Consider the following 18462-nt stretch of genomic DNA (forward strand, 5'->3'; position numbering starts at 1 on the left):
GACACGCCGAAGGAGGGCATCTTGAACTTGGGCATCTTGAACTTGTTGTCTTTGGCGGCCACAGTGTCCCTGTCGGCCAGGGCCAGGTCCGCCTCCAGCTTGGCACCGGGGGCCTGGATGTCCGGCTCCACTCCGGGCAGAGACATCTCCACCATGGGTGTGGTCACCTCAGCTTTGGGGCCCTTCAGGTCCACTTGGGGTCCCTTGAGGTCCACTTTGGGCATCTTGAGGCTGGGCTTCAGCACCTTGGGTGGGTGATCCTTCAGGCCAGCTTCCACAGCCGGGGGTGTGGGCAACTGGCCCTCTGGCAGTTTGACATCCACCTGGCCAGCCTTGCCGTCCAGGTCAGCAGAGGGCAGCTGAATGCTGAGGTCAGGGGTCTTCAGGTCACCCTCGATGGAGGGCAGCACCACGTCCGCCCCCGCCTTCTGAGCCGACACCTCCAGCGAGGCTTCGATGGTCTTCCCGGGCGCCGACACACCGAATGAGGGCATCTTGAACTTAGGCATTTTGAACTTGCTGTCTTTGGCGGCCACGGCGTCCTTCTCGGCCAAGGCCTGGTCCCGCACCAGCTTTGCACCGGGGCCCTGGATATCCACCTCCACGCTGGGCACGGTCACCTCGAGCTCTGTCATGGTCACCTTGGCCTTGGGGCCTTTCAGGTCCACCTTGGCGCCCTTCAGGTCCTCACGGGGGCACTTGAGGTCCACTTTGGGCATCCTGACATTGGGCATCTGCACCTTGGGCAGGTCCCCTTTCAGGTCGGGTCCCGCGGTAGCGGGAGCTGGCAGCTCACCCTCGGGCAGCTGACCCTCCGGCAGTTTGACATCTACCTGGCCGGCTTTGCTCTCCAGGTCGGCAGAGGGCAGCTGAATGCTGAGGTCAGGGGTCTTCAGGTCGACCTGGACAGAGGGCAGTGCCACGTCCACCCCCGGCTTCGGAGCCGAGACCTCTAGCGAGGCTTCGATGGTCGTCCCGGGCGCCGACACGTGGAAGGATTGCATCTTGAACTTGGGCATCTTGAACTTGCTGTCTTTGGCGGATAAGGCGTTGTTGTCGGCCAGCGCCAGGTCCCATTCTGGCTTGGCACCGGGGACCTGGATTTCAACTTCCGCCCTGGGCAGGGACAGTTCCATCTCAGGCGCGGTCACCTCGGCCTTGGGACCCTTCACATCCACCTTGGCTCCCTTCAGGTCCACCTGGGGGCCCTTGAGGTCCACTTTGGGCATCTTGAGGCTGGGCATCTGCACCTTGGGCAAGTGCCCCTTCAGGCCGGGTCCCGCCGCATCGGGTGCGGGCAGCTCTCCCTCCGGCAGCCTGACGTCCACCTGGCTGGCCTTGCCCTCCAGCTCGGTGGAGGGCAACTGAACGCTGATGTCAGGGGTCTTCATGTCACCCTGGATGGAGGGATGGCCCACGTCTGCCTCCGGCTTTGGTGCCGAGACCGCCAGCGAGGCTTCGAGGTTCTTCCTGGGCACCGACACGCTGAATGATGGCATCTTGAACTTGGGGATCTTGAGCTTGCTGTCTTTGGTGGCCACATCGTCCCTGTCGGCCAGGGCCAGGTCCGCCTCCAGTTTGGCACTGGGGGCCTGGATGTCTGCCTCCAGTCCAGGCAGAGACATCTCCATCTCGGGCGCAGTCACCTCGGCTTTCCGACCCTTCAGGTCCACTTGGGGGCTCTTTAGGTCCACTTTGGTCATCTTTAGGCTGGCCATCTGCACCTTGGGTAGGTGATCCTTCAGGCCGGCTTCCACAGCTGTGGGTGTGGGCAGCTGGCCCTCCGGAAGCTTGACGCCCACCTCCAGGTCGGCGGAGGGCAGCTGAATGCTGATGTCAGGGGTCTTCAGGTCACCCTGGATGGAGGGCAGGGCCACGTCCAACCCCGGCTTTGGTGCCGAGACATCAAGCGAGGCTTCGATGGTCTTCCCGGGCACCGACACGCCGAAGGAGGGCATCTTGAACTTGGGCATCTTAAACTTGCTGTCTTTGGCTGCCAAGGCGTCATTCTCGGCCAGCGCCGGGTCCCCTTTCAGTTTGGCACCGGGGACCTGGATTTCCACTTCCGTGCCTGGCAGGGAAAGCTCCATCTCAGGTGCCGTCACCTCGGCCTTCGGGCCCTTCACGTCCACCTTGGCGCCCTTCAGGTCCACCTGGGGGCCCTTGAGGTCCACTTTGGGCATCTTGAGGCTGGGCATCTCCACCTTGGGCAGGTGCCCCTTCAGGCCGGGTCCCGCGGCAGCGGGATCTGGTAGCTCACCCTTGGGCAGCTGGCCCTCCGGCAGCTTGACACCCACATCCAGGTCAGTGGATGTCAGCTGAATGCTGACATCAGAGGTTTTCAGGTCACCCTGGATGGAGGGCAGGGCCATGTCCACCCCCAGCTTTGGTACCGAGACCTCCAGTGAGGCCTCGATGGTCTTCCCAGGCGCTGACACGCCGAAGGAGGGCATCTTGAACTTGGGCATCTTGAGCCTGCTGTCTTTGGCAGCCACGGTGTCCTTCTCAGCCAAGGCCTGGTCCCGCACCAGCTTTGCACCGGGGGCCTGGATGTCTACCTCCACGCCGGGCAGGGGCACCTCGATTTCTGTTGTGGTCACCTCGGCCTTGGGGCCTTTCACATCCACCTTGGCACCCTTCAGGTCTACATGGGAGCCCTTGAAGTCCACTTTGGGCATCCTGAAACTGGGTGTCTGCACCTTGGGCAGGTGCCCCTTCAGGCCGCGTTCCACGCCATCTGGAGCTGGTAGCTCACCCTCGGTCAGCTGGCCCTCAGGCAGTTTGACATCCACCTGGCCGGCCTTGCCCTCCAGGATGGAGGAGGTCAGCTGAATGCTGATGTCAGGGGTCTTCAGGTCGCTCTGGATGGAGGGAACGTCCACGTCGGACTTTGGCTTTGGCACAGTCACCTCCAGTGATGCCTCGGTGGCCTTCGTGGGCCCCGGCATGCCGAATGAGGACATCTTGAACTTGGGCATCTTGAACTTGCTGTCTTTGGTGGCCACGGTGTCCCTGTCGGCCAGGGCCAGGTCCCCCTCCATCTTGGCACTGGGGGCCTGGATGTCCACCTCCACTTCCGACAGACACATCTCCACCTCGGGTGTGGTCACCTCAGCTTTGGGGGCCTTCAGGTCCACTTGGGGTCCCTTGAAGTCCACTTTGGGCATCCTTAGGCTAGGCATCTGCACCTTGGGTAGGTGATCCTTCAGGCCGGCTTCCATGGCCACGGGTGCACGCATCTCTCCCTTGGGCAGGTTGACGCCCACCTCCAGGTCAGCGGAGGGCAGCTGAATGCTGACATCAGGGGTCTTCAGGTCACCCTGGATGGAGGGCAGGGCCACGTCCGCCCCCGGCTTTGGTGCCAAGACCTCCAGTGAGGCTTCGATGGTCTTCCCGGGCGCTGACACACCAAAGGAGGGCATCTTGAACTTGGGCATCTTGAACTTGCTGTCTTTGGTGGCCAAGTTGTCGTTGTCAGCCAGCGCTGGGTCCCCTTCCAGCTTGGCACCAGGGGCCTGGATTTCCACTTCTGCACCGGGCAGGGTCAGCTCCATCTTGGGCGTGGTCACCTCGGCCTTGGGGCCCTTCACGTCCACCTTGGCGCCCTTCAGGGCCACTTGGGGGCCCTTGAGGTCCACTTTGGGCATCTTGAGGCTGGGCATCTGCACCTTGGGCAAGTGCCCCTTCAGGCCGGGTCCCGCCGCATCGGGTGCGGGCAGCTCTCCCTCCGGCAGCCTGACGTCCACCTGGCTGGCCTTGCCCTCCAGCTCGGTGGAGGGCAACTGAACGCTGATGTCAGGGGTCTTCATGTCACCCTGGATGGAGGGATGGCCCACGTCTGCCTCCGGCTTTGGTGCCGAGACCGCCAGCGAGGCTTCGAGGTTCTTCCTGGGCACCGACACGCTGAATGATGGCATCTTGAACTTGGGGATCTTGAGCTTGCTGTCTTTGGTGGCCACATCGTCCCTGTCGGCCAGGGCCAGGTCCGCCTCCAGTTTGGCACTGGGGGCCTGGATGTCTGCCTCCAGTCCAGGCAGAGACATCTCCATCTCGGGCGCAGTCACCTCGGCTTTCCGACCCTTCAGGTCCACTTGGGGGCTCTTTAGGTCCACTTTGGTCATCTTTAGGCTGGCCATCTGCACCTTGGGTAGGTGATCCTTCAGGCCGGCTTCCACAGCTGTGGGTGTGGGCAGCTGGCCCTCCGGAAGCTTGACGCCCACCTCCAGGTCGGCGGAGGGCAGCTGAATGCTGATGTCAGGGGTCTTCAGGTGACCCTGTATGGAGGGCAGGGCCATGTCCGCCCCCGGCTTCAGTGCTGAGACCTCCAGCGAGGCCTTGATGGTCTTCCTGGGCGCCGACACGCTGAATGAGGGCATCTCGAACTTGGGCATCTTGAACTTGCTGTCTTTGGCAGCCACGGCGGCCTTCTCAGCCAAGTCCTCGTCCCGCACCAGCTTTGCACCAGGGGCCTGGATGTCTACCTCCACACCGGGCAGGGCCACCTCGAACTCTGTCGCAGTCACCTCGGCCTTGCGGCCTTTGAGGTCCACCTTGGAGCCCTTTAGGTCCACCTGGGTGGCCTTGAGGTCCACTTTGGGCATCCTGACGCTGGGCATCTGCACCTTGGGCAGGTGCCCATTCAGGCCAGGTCCTGTGGCAGTGGGAACTGGTAGCTCACCCTCGGGCAGCTGGCCCTCTGGCAGTTTGACATCCACCTTGCCAGCCTTGCCCTCCAGGTCGGCGGAGGGCAGCTGAATGCTGAAGTCAGGGGTCTTCAGGTCGACTTGGACGGAGGGCAGCACCACGTCCGTACCCGGCTTCGGTGCTAAGACCTCCAGCGAGGCTTCGATGGTTGTCCCGGGAGCCAACATGCCGAAGGAGGGCATCTTGAACTTGGACATCTTGAACTTGCTGTTTTTGGTGGACAAGGCTTCATTGTCGGCCAGCGCCAGGTCCCCTTCCAGCTTGGCACTGGGGGCCTGGATTTCCACCTCCGACCTGGGCAGGGACAGTTCCATCTCAGGCACAGTCACCTCGGCCTTGGGGCCCTTCACGTCCACTTTGGCGCACTTCAGGTCCACCCGGGGGCCCTTGAGGTCCACTTTGGGCATCTTGAGGCTGGGCATTAACACCTTGGGCAGGTGGCCCTTCAGGCTGGGTCCCGCGGGAGCAGGATCCGGTAGCTCACCCTCGGGCAGCTGGCCCTCCGGCAGTTTGACATCCATCTGGCCGGCCTTGCCCTCCAGGTTGGCGGAGGTCAGCTGATTGCTGACATCAGGGGTCTTCAGGTCTCCCTGGATGGAGGGCAGTGCCATGTCTGCCCCCGGCTTCGGTTCCGAGACTTCCAGTGAGGCTTCAATGGTCTTCCCGGGCGCTGACACACCGAAGGAGGGCATCTTGAACTTGGGCATCTTGAACCTGCTGTCTTTGTTGGACGAGGCATCATTGTTGGCCAGGGTCAGATCCGCCTCCAACTTGGCACCGGGGGCCTGGATGTCCACATCGACTCCGGGCAGAGACATCTCCACGTCAGGCGCGGTCACCTCAGCTTTGGGGCCCTTGAGGTCCACTTTGGGCATCCTGACGCTGGGCATCTGCACCTTGGGTAGGTGATCCTTCAGGCCGGCTTCCATAGCTGCAGGTGTGGGCAGCTGTCTCTCGGGCAGCTGGCCCTCCGTCAGCTTGATGCCCACCTCCAGGTCTGCAGAGGGCAGCTGAATGCTGACGTCAGGGGTCTTCAGGTCACCCTGGATGGAGGGCAGGGCCACGTCCGCCCCCGGCTTCGGTGCCGAGACCTCCAGCGAGGCTTCGATGGTCTTCCCAGTCGCCGACTCGCCAAAGGAGGGCATCTTGAACTTGGGCATCTTGAACCTGCTGTCTTTGGAGGCCACAGCATCCTTCTCAGTCAAGGCCTGGTCCTGCTCCAGCTTTGTACCAGGGGCCTGGATGTCCACCTCCACGCCGGGCAGGGGCATCTCGATCTCTGTCGTGGTCACCTCGGCCTTGGGGTCTTTCAAGTCCACCTTGGCACCCTTCAGGTCCACCTGGGGGCCCTTGAAGTCCACTTTGGGCATCCTGACCCTGGGCATCTGCACCTTGGGCAGGTGCCCCTTCAGGCCACATCCCACGGCAGCGGGAGCTGGTAGCTCACCTTCGGGCAGCTGGCCCTCAGGCAGTTTGTCGTCCACCAGGCTGGCCTTGCCCTCCAGGTCGGCGGAGGTCAGCTGAATGCTGATGTCAGGGGTCTTCAGGTCGCTCTGGATGGAGGGAACGTCCACGTCGGACTCCGCCTTTGGCGCCATCACCTCCAGTGAGGCCTCGGTGGCCTTCCCGGGCCCCAGCATGCTGAATGATGGCATCTTGAACTTGGGTATCTTGAACTTGCTGTCTTTGGTGGCCACGGTGTCCCTGTCGGCCAGGGCCAGGTCCCCCTCCAGCTTGGCACCAGGTTCCTGGATGTCCACCTCCACTCCGGGAAGAGACATCTCCACCTCAGGCGTGGTCATCTCGGCTTTGGGACCCTTCAGGTCCACTTGGAGACCCCTGAGGTCCCCTTTGGGCATCTTTAGGCTGGGCATCTGCACCTTGGGTAGGTGATCCTTCAGGCCGGCTTCCATGGCCGCGGGTGCGGGCAGCTCTCCCTCGGGCAGCTTGACACCCACCTCCAGGTCGGAGGAGGGCAGCTGAATGCTGACGTCAGGGGTCTTCAGGTCACCCTGGATGGAGGGCAGAGCCACGTCTGCCCCCGGCTTCGGTACCAAGACCTCCAGCGAGGCTTCGATTGTCTTCCCAGGCGCCGACATGCCAAAGGAGGGCATCTTGAACTTGGGCATCTTGAACTTGCTCTCTTTGGTGGCCACAGTGTCCCTGTCGGCCAGGGCCAGGTCCGCCTCCAGCTTGGCACCGGGGGCCTTGAAATCCACCTCCACTCCAGTCAGAGACATCTCCACCTCAGGTGCGGTCACCTCGGCTTTGGGGCCCTTCAGGTCCACTTGGGGTCCCTTGAGGTCCACTTTGGGCATCTTTAGGCTGGCCATCTGCACCTTGGGTAGGTTATCCTTCAGGCCAGCTTCCACGGTTGCGTTTGCGGCCACCTCTCCCTCGGGCAGCTGGCCCACCGGCAGCTTGATATCCACCTGGCGGGTCTTTCCCTCCAGGTCAGTGGAGGGCAGATGAATGTTGACATCAGCGGTCTTCAGGTCACCCTGGATGCAGGGCAGGGCCGTGTCTGTTTGTGGCTTTGCTGCCACCACCTCCAGTGAGTCCTTGATGGTCTTTCCAGGTGCTGAGAAGCTGAATTTGCTGTCCTTGTTGTCCAGTTCAACATGACCTTCAGTTATGTTCTGGTCTGTGTTTACTATGTCTCTGGGCTCTGTCCTGTTCCCTCCTCTGTCTGATGATTCTTCCCCTCTCTCCTCCAGTTTCTTTCCATCCACCTGTATTGCTATTTTTTCTGCGTTTTCTTTTTCTCCATCTTCTGTTCCTTTTTCTATTCCTTTTGTTTCATTTTTTCCTCGTGTTTTGACTTCTTTAGTTGGGGACCATCCAAAGTTTGGCATTTTGAATCTGGGTATCTTTACCCTGGCCTGTCCTCTCTCTTTCTCCTCTTCTTCGTCTTCCATTTTCTTTCCCTCCTCCCGTCTCCCTTTCCTCTCTTTTTTGTCAGGTGGTGTTTGTTCTTTTGCTGAGTGGCATGATTGTCCTTGTTCCTGCGTTTCTGTCCCTTCCTCTTCAATTGTATATCCCTGTTCCTTTTTCTTTTTTCCATCGTCTTTGGCCTCTGTTCGAATGTGTGTCATCTTTTCCTCATCAAATCCAATGTCTGTTGTCTTCAAGACGTTTACTGAGACCTGTGTGCTGTCCTGCTCCGGTTTGTCTCTCAGAGACAATTTTGCAATCCCAATTTCCAGACAGTGGACTTCCTCCCATTCGTCCTCCCAGGTTGCTCCTGCGTCTGCCTCTGCTCTGGACTGGCTGACCACCTTCTCAGTCTCCTGCTTCTTCAATTCCTTTGTCTTCCTTTGGCGCCTGTCTGTCCTGACTGTCACTTCTCCAGGGGTTCCTTTACCAAGGTTTGTGTGGCTGGAGTCCTGTGTGGTCACCTGCATGGTCATGAGTCCTGGAGTCTGTGGCGTATCCTTTCTCCTGGTCCTGATTGCCACCTCTGTGCTCTCTGACTTAACCTCTCTGGGCTGTGAGTCCTCGAGCACCTCTGCAGGACCTGGTTTTCCCTGAGACTCTGTGCCTGTTAGTCTAGTTGCAATCTGGCCCTGCCCTGAGGCCATCCCAAATCTCAAGTTCAGAAACTTTCTTCTTCGGCTGCCTGACCCTTCCTTCTTCTGCTTCTGACTCTCAGGTGGCAGCTGGGCCTCTGTGTCTGTGCTTGTGGGGGACATATAAGGCCCATGCCTGTGCTCTGAGGCCTCTGAGGAACTGTGTGATCGTCGGGGGCCCAGTCCCTGCTTGCTCCTTATGGACTGAAATTTTGGCCAAGAGAGTCTTTCCTGGGGCCTTCTCCCACGACTCTCCATGGGCTGAGAAATAAGCCTCTCTTGGTCTCCATCTGCCTCTAGAGTCTTTGTGGGGGTCTCCATGCACCCATCAGCATCATCCTTGTCCTGAGAAAGGGAGAAGGAGCCATTTGGTGAGGGTACAGGAGCCCAAGATCATGGTTGTGGGGCAGGGGTTGGTAGTGTGGCTGGGGCCACCTCAGGGCTCACTGAGCACAGCCTTACCTGCTTCTCCTGGCCCTTTGGGCCTTGCTGAGGATGATGGATGGCCCATTCTTCCTCGCTGGCAGGGAGCTTCCGTTTGATTTCGAACTGAACTTTGTATGGCTCTGAGTACTGAAGGATTTTGAGAGCATCTTCATATTTCATGTGGTCAAAGAATATGGTTGCACTGATCAGCTGGTCTCCTACAGGAAGAAGGGGCAGCCAGGCTTAGTATCCCAGGTCCCATCTTGGTGGGACTGCAGTTTCACAAAGGGAAAGCCTATAGCATGTGTCCAGACCCCCAGTAGTGACATCAAGCAAAGCAGGCAGGAAATCAGGGTGCAGCGGACAGCCTAGATTGGCTGAGCAAAGACCTCGAGGTCATCCCTGGCCCCAGGTGAGGTCCATCCCCTGCACATTCCTCCATATACCCACGCATCCTGGTGCTGCTGCTGGAGCCTCCAGGGATGAGGCAGCTGTGTGTACCTTCTCTCAGGCTGAACAGCTTTGCGGCCGAGGAGTCCTTCAGCACTTGCTTGACAAAGATCCCCTTGTCTCCACCTGTGACACTGTAGCCACTGGCTCCTGCCTCCACCTCAGTCTTCAGTGTCACCTCCGTTGCCTCCTGCACAGACTGGGACAGAAGCATGTCAGGACCTGATGAGTGTTTGCCTGTGGGCCACCACGGACATTACTGCATCTCCCAAGGGTGGTGATCCATGCCGCCTGGGCAGAGGTAGGGGCACCAGCCAGGTGGGCCAGGCTATTGTGTATAGGGTTTGGAGAAAGCCCAGGTATAGGTAAACTCTAGTGGAATCATCCCACTCTGTTGCCACAGGCCTCAGTAACAGCCTGTCTGTGGAGGCTTAGCTCCAAGGTAAGTGGCTCTTGACAGCTTTCCTGTCTCTGATCCTTTGTTCATCACAGATGCGTTGTAGCACCCATCCCATGCGAGGCATCAGTGGTGGAACCGACCAGTAGGGACAGAAACACTGAAGAACACACAGGAAACCCCGCAGCCTCCTGACTCTGCAGGCCATCCCCTGAGACAGCCCAGAAAAATCCACAGAGGCAGAGTGTCCCTTGCTGGGTACCCACTGAACCTCACATCTCCCTTGGCCAAAGCCCTTCCTCCCCACAGCCTGTGCACCAAGCTGCGCAGTGTTGCACAGTGGGGCATGGGTGTACATATGCCAGCCAGGAGTCAGGCTCTCTCCATGAGAGGGTGGAGGCTAGCCTCTACATCTGCCCCTCCCAAGCCTAAGGGGCACAGGGACACCCTCCCCAGGGTGCAGGGGCATGTATCTCCCTCCCCCTCCTCTGGTTGGAGACCCCAGGGTTAGGGTAGGGTTGCTCCTGACGCCTCATGCTATGGCACCCACCTCTGGACGGCTCATGTTGGAGAAAGCTGTGGAATCCCCTGAATGCCGTTTCCACCAGGATCTTCGTCTCCCAGAGGAACCGCGCCTGCCTGGGTTGTCTTCCTACAGCCAGAAGGTCAGAAGTTACTGCCTGCCTGCCCCTCAGGGAACAGAAGTGCCAGGGAGGCTCCAGCCAGGAGAGCCAAGGGTGCAGGGGCACAGGAACCTCACCGGGCATGGTAACTGCCAATCTCACTAGGGACCACTCTTACGCCCTGCAGCAAGTAGAGGTACTTCAGAGTAGAGAAGACTTTCAAACAGAGTGAAAAATGAGTCCTTAAGTAGACAGGCCTCCTCTGATCACTGCTCTGTTTCCTCTTACAAAGAGGTCCTAAGGTCTCCTCCCCAAGGATGGCATGCGTGTACAAGTGCATGTGTACATGTGTGTGTCTGTGCATACCATGCAGGTGTTTATCCCTGTCACATCCCACACATGGGAGGATGTGTGAGATGGCCTGCCCACACATCCACAGGGGAGGACCTGCCTACCCCCAAACACAACCACACGTGAGCCACAGGTATCCCCACCTCCACGGTGACGTGGCTGAAGTGAGGGACGATGGAGACAGAGGGGAAGACCGAATGGGCACAGCAACCTAAACAGATACCAGTGAGCAGGTGACAGCAGGTGTCAGTCACACCTGAGCTTTCCCTCTGCCAGTGGCCGTCCAGCAGGCTTACCTGGGCTCCAAAGCCGGCACCCTCAGCCTTGCATTCGTAGACAGGCGATGATCCCTGTGGCCTTGGTCGAATGATCTCCTCCACAGGCCCTTCAGTCACCTGGCAAAAGAGAATCAAGTTACCACCAGCCACTTTCTAGACTGAGGTGGGGGGGTTGGGTGAGTCTGAGGAGGATGGGCTTCCTCTTGGAGTAACACTCACAGAGAAGTCCTCTTCAGTCTCGGCCTCCGGTTCCTGCGGCTGCAGCTGTCGACCAGACACTGCAGAGAAAGAAGCTGTTAGTGACAAGAGGGTGGTAGGCTACTACAGGGTAGACACAGGACAACAGGGAACGTGGGGTGGTCACGGGCCTGAGGGAAGACCCTGAGACCCTTGGGTTGGGAGCATTGGTAGGAGAGCAGTAGGGTGGAATTTGGGAGGGGGGTTCAGAGAGCATATAAACTTGCAAATTTAATTCAAGAAAGAAACACAAACAGCTGGGTGTGGTGGCGCATGCCTTTAGTCCCAGCACTTGGGAGGCAGAGGCAAGAGGATCTCTGTGAGTTCGAGGCCAGCCTGGTCTACATAATGAGTTCCAGGTCAGCTGGAGCTACAAGGAGACCCAGTCTCAAAAAGACTCCCCCCCACAAAAGAAACACACAAACAGTAACACCACTGAACTTGAATTTGGCATCCAAAGTTGCTACAATATATTCCCTTAAATGTCCATCCAAAAATCATAGGTAATAAAAAAGAAACAAAAGGCACAATCCACACTGAAGAGCAAAGTGGCAGATGGAAGCCGCAGATGTCCAGTTTAACGCAGACCGCAAAGCAACTCACTGTTGAAAATATATCCAAACACTAAGCAAAAGAATGACATGCGCTCATGAAGAGCTTGTTGGGGGCTGGAGATAGAGCTAAGTTGGTAGAGCGCTTGCCCCACAGGCACAAAGCCTGGGTTCTGTCTCCAGCACTGCAAGACCCTGTGTGGCAGTTCACACCTGCAACCCCAGTGTTCTGGTTTGTTCTCTTCATTGCTGTGACAAAACACTCTGACCAATACCAATTTGGGGAGGAAAGGGTTTATTCAGCTTACATCTCCCAGGTCACAGTTCATCCAGGAGCCCAAGGTAGGAACTCAGGGCAGGAACCTGGAGGCAGGAGCTGGAGCACAGGCCATGGAGGAATGCTGCTTACTGGCTTGCTCCCCTGGCCCCTGCTCAGCCTGCTTTCTTATACAACACAGGCCCACCTGCCCAGGGGTGGCACCACCTACAGTGGGCTGGGCCCTCCCACATCACCCCTCAGACATGGCCACAGGCCAGTCCAATAGAGGCAATTTCCCAACTGAGGCTCCCTCACCCCAGGTGTGTCAAGTTGACACTAAAGCATCCAGCACACCCAGTGTTTGGGAAGTAAAAGCAGGAGGACAAGGAGTTCAAGGCCATCCTGGGCTACATAGCGAGTTTCAGGCCAGCCTAGAATATGTTACCTTATCTCAAATAAAAATAAATTGAACTTCTTTTTTAAAAGCCAAGAGAAAATTCTGGAGTGGAGCGTGTTCTAGAGGAACTCAAGAGCAGATGAGAGGAGCCTGAAGGTGTTGCAAACTGTGGCTTCATTCACCGGTTTGAAGAACAGGAGGGGAATCTGAAGAGGAGCAGGGCAGGGCCTCCGCAACCTGCAGGACAACCCGTAGTATCAGAGAAAGAGGTCAAAAAACTGGCTGCAGTTAGGAAGCAACAGTTGGAACCAGCAGACAGGTCCAAGGAGCTTGACAAATTCCGAGCAGGAGAAACACAAAGGGATCCGCATGGAATGCACCAAGGTCAAAACTCTTGTGAGAAAGCAACCCAACGCATGTAAAGTTACAGAATCATGACTGACAACAAGGACCATGTCTGGGGCCGGCCGCCCAGCCTGACGACCTGAGTTCAACCCCAGGACCCACACGGTGGAAGGAGTAGTTACCCTCTGACCTCCACATGAGCACTGTGAAATGGGCATGTATGCGTGCACATGTGCACATACACACACACACAAAAGGAAGAAAATACAAAAGAAAAAGAGCTTCGACCTGAGTTCAACCCCAGGACTCACACGGTGGAAGGAGAGAACCGATTTCCACTAGTTACCCTCTGACCTCCACATGAGCGCTGTGAAATGGGCATGTATGCGTGCACGTGTGCACATACACACACACACAAAAGGAAGAAAATACAAAAGAAAAAGAGCTTGGCCTGCAGTCATTAGGGACCGAGGTGAAAGGATTGAAAGTTCAAGTCTAGGTAACACATCAAGACCGTGACTCAAAGTAATACTCAAAATTAAAGAGAGAAATGTGGAAATCAGAGGATGGAACAGTATATCCTAAGCACTGAAAGAAAAAAAGGTATCAGTCAAGAACTTGATGCCCAGTAAGCAATCCTTCAAATACAGGCAAAAGGCATTCCATTAAAATGACCAGTGTGGCAAGATATTCACATGGATACAATAGTGGCATCAATGTTATGGGGACAACCAACTGCTTTCTGACTGGAGGAAACACATGTCTGGTACTGTGACTCTGGCCAAGAGCCCATGGCTGAGGAGCTCACAGGCCCCAGGGGATGAACCTATTATTCTACTAAGTGGACACAGTATCAAACCATCCTCTAAATTTATATCTCTATGCCCATAGATTAGTACAGCTCTCAGACCTCACCAGAGCAGATTCCAGTGGACACCAGTTAACACAGAAATTCACAACTGGTCAAAGTGCAGAGAATAAGTGTCTGTGATATGTTTAGCAACAAATGAGACATCTGTAACACACCCCCATCCCCTAAGGCTCAGGGGCTATCACAGAAGAGGGGAGGAGAAAGATTATAAGAGCTGGATGTCAGGGAGGACTAGCGTGAGACAGTGATTTCTAGACATGACAGGACTGTTGAACGCGTGAATTCACAGCAGCCGTGGTTGCCTGTTCAAGACCTGCAGAGATCAAACCAGTCAACATTGCAGCATGAGTCCCCATCCCTATCCGAGGAGCTACTGACTCAGAAGTTAATGGCTGTGGGGGAGGAAATGTTAGTGTTCTTCAAGAGTGTGACCCCTGGTAGGTCTACCACGCTCCTGTGGATAGTAGAAACCACAAGCATAAGGGCAGCACAAATTAGATTCAGTGGGTTATTAAAAAAGATGATACAAAATTGGGAGAGGATGGGGGTAGTAGATATAGGAGGAGTTAGGGGGAGAGGATGGGGGTAGTGGATGTAGGAGGAGTTAGGGGGAGAGGATGGGGGTAGTGGATGTAGGAGGAGCTAGGGGGAGAGGATGGGGGTAGTGGATGTAGGAGGAGTTAGAGGGAGAGGATGGGAGTAGTGGATGTAGGAGGAGTTAGGGGGAGAGGATGGGGGTGGTGGATGTAGGAGGAGTTAGAGGGAGCACCAGGAGTGAATCTGATCAAAATATATTGTATATATGCTGGGTGTGGTGGCACACACCTTTAATCCCAGCACTCGGGAGGCAGAGGCAGGCAGATCTCTGTGAATTCAAGGCCAGCCTGGTCTACATAGTGAGTTCCAGGACAGCTGGGGCTACAGGGAGACCCTGTCTCAAAAAGACCAATATATATATGTATATAAAATGAAATTCTCAAAGAATAAAATATCAAACTTTAATAAAAAGACATTCTCTGATGAAAAGGACTTAGGAAAACTGCAGACCTGCCTCACAAGTGCTAAGAAGTCCTTCTGACCAAAAGGAGCTAAGGTCAAATGCTAACTTGACCCCACAGGAACTCAGCAAGCAGTATGTGTGGTAGCTATGATGCCATATTCACACGTCAATACCTGAGTGACAGAACCATGCAGAGAGATGAGTTCATCACTACGTGAGCATCAAAGGGTGTCCTCACACACACTAAGACTGATTAGCAGGTGTGATGTAATCTCAGGGTGCCACTGTCATTGACAGATTTCTCAAAATCTTTATTTTTTTAACTTCTTTTATTTTTTATTTATTATTTTAATTTTATGTGTATGCATGTATTGCCTGCGTGTAGGTGTGTAGGTAAGTGCAATGTCTGCAGAGGACAGAAGAGGCTGTCGGATCCCCTGGAACTGGAGTTAGGACAGTTGTTAGCTGCCATGTGGGTGCTGGAATTTGAACCCGGGTCTTCAGCAAGAACAGTCAGTGTTCTTAACTGCTGAGCCATCTCTCCAGCTCCCATTAATATTTTTAAAAAACTATATTACATTTATTTATTTGTGGCGGAGGCAGAGATGCCATGATTTGCATGTGGCGGTCAAAGGACAACTTGCAGGCGTCAGTTCCTTCCTCCACCATGTGGGTCCTGGCAGCTCAGAAGCAATTGCCCTTCCCCACCATCTCACCAGCCCTCAACTGTTTTTTTTTTTTAAATAAATTGTTATTTTTATGTTTTTTAAAAAATTATGTTTTATGTTAAAGTATGAGTGCTTTGCCTTTATGTAAGTACATCACATGCATGCACTGCCCACAGATGCCAAAAGAAGATACTGGATTCCCTGGAACTGGAGTTACAGTGGTTAGCTGCTGTGTGGATGCTGGGAAGTGAACCCGGGTCCTCTGCAAGAGCAGCCAGTGCTCTTAACCGCTGAGCCATCCCTCCAGTTTCTCTCAGTATTTTCCTTAAAAGACATAAGACTGTATGAAGAAATGTTGGCAAACTTTTCTTGTAGAAGATCAGTTACGTTTCTAAATATTCAGGCTTTGGTTTGACCCCTGGAACCTGTGTAAATGGAGGAAAAGCCCGGGCGTGGTGGTTCACCCCTTCACCCAGAGCTCAGGAGGCAGAGGCAGGTGGATCTCTGTGAGTTCCAGGCCAGCCTGGTCTACATAGTAAATTCCAGGCCAGCCAGGGCTGTATGGTGACAGCGTGTCTCAAAAAGCCACGGACGCCCAAGGGCCGCCCTGCCAGCTCTGATGGGACCATCCCCAGAGACACTGTTGGAACCGTTCCTGCTCGGCCAAAAGCCCTGGGCCTCCTGGTGCCCACCACTCTGGCTTCCTCTCAGACTTTACCCTTCTGCAAAGTGGCTCTGAGAGGGCAGGGGACAGAGTCTCTGCTGTTGGCTCCCAGAGGGGTGGTGGAGAAAGGCAAGGAAGGTCCGTCAGAACTTACTACCTCCCTCCAGCTAGTCTGTGGCCTGAGCCACGGATCCTGGCCTTCAGAATCCTTAGGAAAGCCACAGCCTGTTTCCATCCATAAAACTGACCTTGGGCAAGGTATTAGCTGAAGAACACAGTACCCCGGTGTCCCTCACTGAGGTCTGCCACAGGCCACCACTCTCTAACCTGGTGGTAGAAGGGAGGTATCCCACCCACCCATCTCATTCACCAGCACCCCAAACTTTCCCTGTGCACCTACCTCATCCCTGCCAGGGCTCCCAGAGCACCTCAAGAACACCCACCGAGCCCCAACCACATCATGCCTTGTGGAAAAGGGTTGTTCTTGTGGAAGGGATTCTGAGTCAGCTCCTCCTGCTTTCCAGGCCTCGGTTCCCCCGCCTGTTGCCTAGACCCTTACCACCCACACCCAAGGCAGTGCCTGGGGGTGTCACACGAGGAAACCGAGACTGGAGGATGGGAAGTCACTTACCTCAGAGGGTTCAGGCCACAGTTGGCCCATACCTGCATCCTCCATAGCCACCCCACAAACACCTGGGAGTGGGGGCTGCTGCGGTCCCTGGACTAGGCATCCCTGACACTACCCCAGCAGGGAGGGATGAGGGAGAGGGAGCTGTTAGAAGCTGCTCTGGGTGCTCAGAAACTCAGTCCTCCTGAGTCCCCCAGAGCACTCTGGTCAGACAAAACCAGTTCCAGAGGAGAGGCTCCATCCTGGATGGGGCAGTAAAGGCCTCCAGGGCAGCCAGACCAAGGAGGGGTCACAGGGCAATGAGGGCAAACCTGAGCCTAAAGCCCCGACCAGGGTCTTGGGCTGGGCCAGTTAGGGATGAAGGTCCCATAACCAAGGAATGACCTGCCCCTGAGAAACTGCACCCTGAATGTGCTTCAAAGGAGACTCGTGGGTGTTAAAGGCCTATGAGAAAAGGTGTTGACAGCTAGGAGGTGGGACACGCCCTATGCTGGATACAGAGGCAGACCAGACCTGGCCCTGCTGGCTGGGGTATAGGGTCCTCTTCCAGGTTAGCAAGGCCCAGTGTAGCCAATCCCACCCACACAGCAGCCTCTGGTAAGGACAGAGAGCAAAGGCCAGAGGAAGAGACATGAACACCAGCTCAACGCCACACCCCAGGGGCTGGCACAGCCGAACTCAGGATGCACAAACAGGAAAGGGGAAACCCTACCCCAGCGCTACCTGCCTGGCCTTCCTCTCCAGCCCCTGCCTGTTGTGGAAGGGAGAGAAGCCCATAGCTGAGTCCCATGCACCTGGGGTGTGACATCAGGTCCTGGGGGACCTCACCTGGCCTGGAGGACACAGGAAGCACCCCACCTGTCTGCCCACATCTGTGCCTCAGAGACAGCTCTGTAAACAGCCCAGCCTTGAACACTCCCACTTAAATAATGACATGGGTTGCTGAAGTCACCAAAGCCCCATTTTATAGAGAAGGACATGGAGGCAACAGGCCAGGGTCTGGCCATTGTCACCTGGTAGCTCCCAGATGCCCTTCCCCTTCCCCAGTCTGGCCACTGTCACCTGGTAGCTCCCAGATGCCCTTCCCCTTCCCCAGTACCCCTAGTACTCCTCACTGCCGACAGAGTCATTGACATTCCACTCCTACAGATGCAAACCTGCACTCAGGAAGGGACCTGGGGACTCTAGGTCAGCTTCTTCCACTCCATGGGGGAGGTGAACGGGGAGGGGTGGGGGCACCATGGTCGAAGCCCCTGGCTTAAAGAAGTTGGACTATTCCAGAGTGAGACTCAACAGATTGGTCTGGGGAAAGGTAAGGGAGGCAGGCAGAGGGCGTAGACGGGGGCATGTTACCCTCATGACCCACAGCCACCTCCTTCCACAGGGCCATCAGAGCAGGGACATGTTGGCAGGGTAGAATACTCACTTAAACAAAATCAGAATTTCCATCCAGAGCAACTCTGATCTCCAGATAAGGCCAAGCATGGGGGGCATGTTTGCATGTCACCAGGGCAGTAGGATCCTTAGGAAAGACTGGTTGACAGGCATTTAGCTCTCCAGTGGCCTAAGATTTTGTGTGTGCATGTGTGTTTACCCACATGCAGGCGTGTCCAGGGAGGACTGCCCATCTGAGCAGTCTGACCTTGGGAACCTGGGGCAGGTTCACCTTAGGAAGGCTTTTGCTCTCAGATTGGGATCTTGGTGCCCTCGTGGGCTCACGTGCACCAGGCCCATACCACCTTGCATGTACTCAGACCACACCCCCATCCTGGAACTTCACAAGGAAAGCGCCAATTTCAGCTGACTGTCATGAGACCTTCAGACCTCGTGAAGCAACACCCCGGGCAGTGGGGTGACTGCCCACCCATCCCAGCTTCTCTAGAAGATTCTGAGGACCAGAGAACAGGGCCAGGACTCTTCTCCAGTCAGGCCAGCTGTACCCAGGGGGCTGTTCACACTGCTGTCTCCCAAAACAAGCTCCCTGGTACCACCCACTTAAAGCTTCTCCACTTGCCCCCTCTTGCTGTTTCCCCTGGGCCTGGGC

At 56.2% G+C, this 18462-nt stretch overlaps 1 protein-coding gene across 1 annotated transcript in view; it reads right to left on the bottom strand.

Annotated features, from left to right (window-relative positions):
- Window positions 1-18462, bottom strand: part of Ahnak2 (AHNAK nucleoprotein 2) — a 34368-nt gene that overhangs the window by 7701 nt on the left and 8205 nt on the right. Inside the window, exons 2-7 of the mRNA XM_029557827.1 lie at window positions 11018-11076; window positions 10817-10915; window positions 10097-10198; window positions 9201-9348; window positions 8736-8917; window positions 8-8618 (exon numbers count right to left, since the gene is read on the bottom strand). Of these exons, the coding sequence (XP_029413687.1) occupies window positions 8-8618; window positions 8736-8917; window positions 9201-9348; window positions 10097-10198; window positions 10817-10915; window positions 11018-11076 (9201 nt within the window). The remainder of the gene's footprint in view (window positions 1-7; window positions 8619-8735; window positions 8918-9200; window positions 9349-10096; window positions 10199-10816; window positions 10916-11017; window positions 11077-18462) is intronic.

The sequence above is a fragment of the Nannospalax galili genome, unplaced genomic scaffold (genome assembly GCF_000622305.1).
Source record: "Nannospalax galili isolate Female #2095 unplaced genomic scaffold, S.galili_v1.0 scaffold68, whole genome shotgun sequence".
NCBI lineage: Eukaryota > Metazoa > Chordata > Mammalia > Rodentia > Spalacidae > Nannospalax > Nannospalax galili.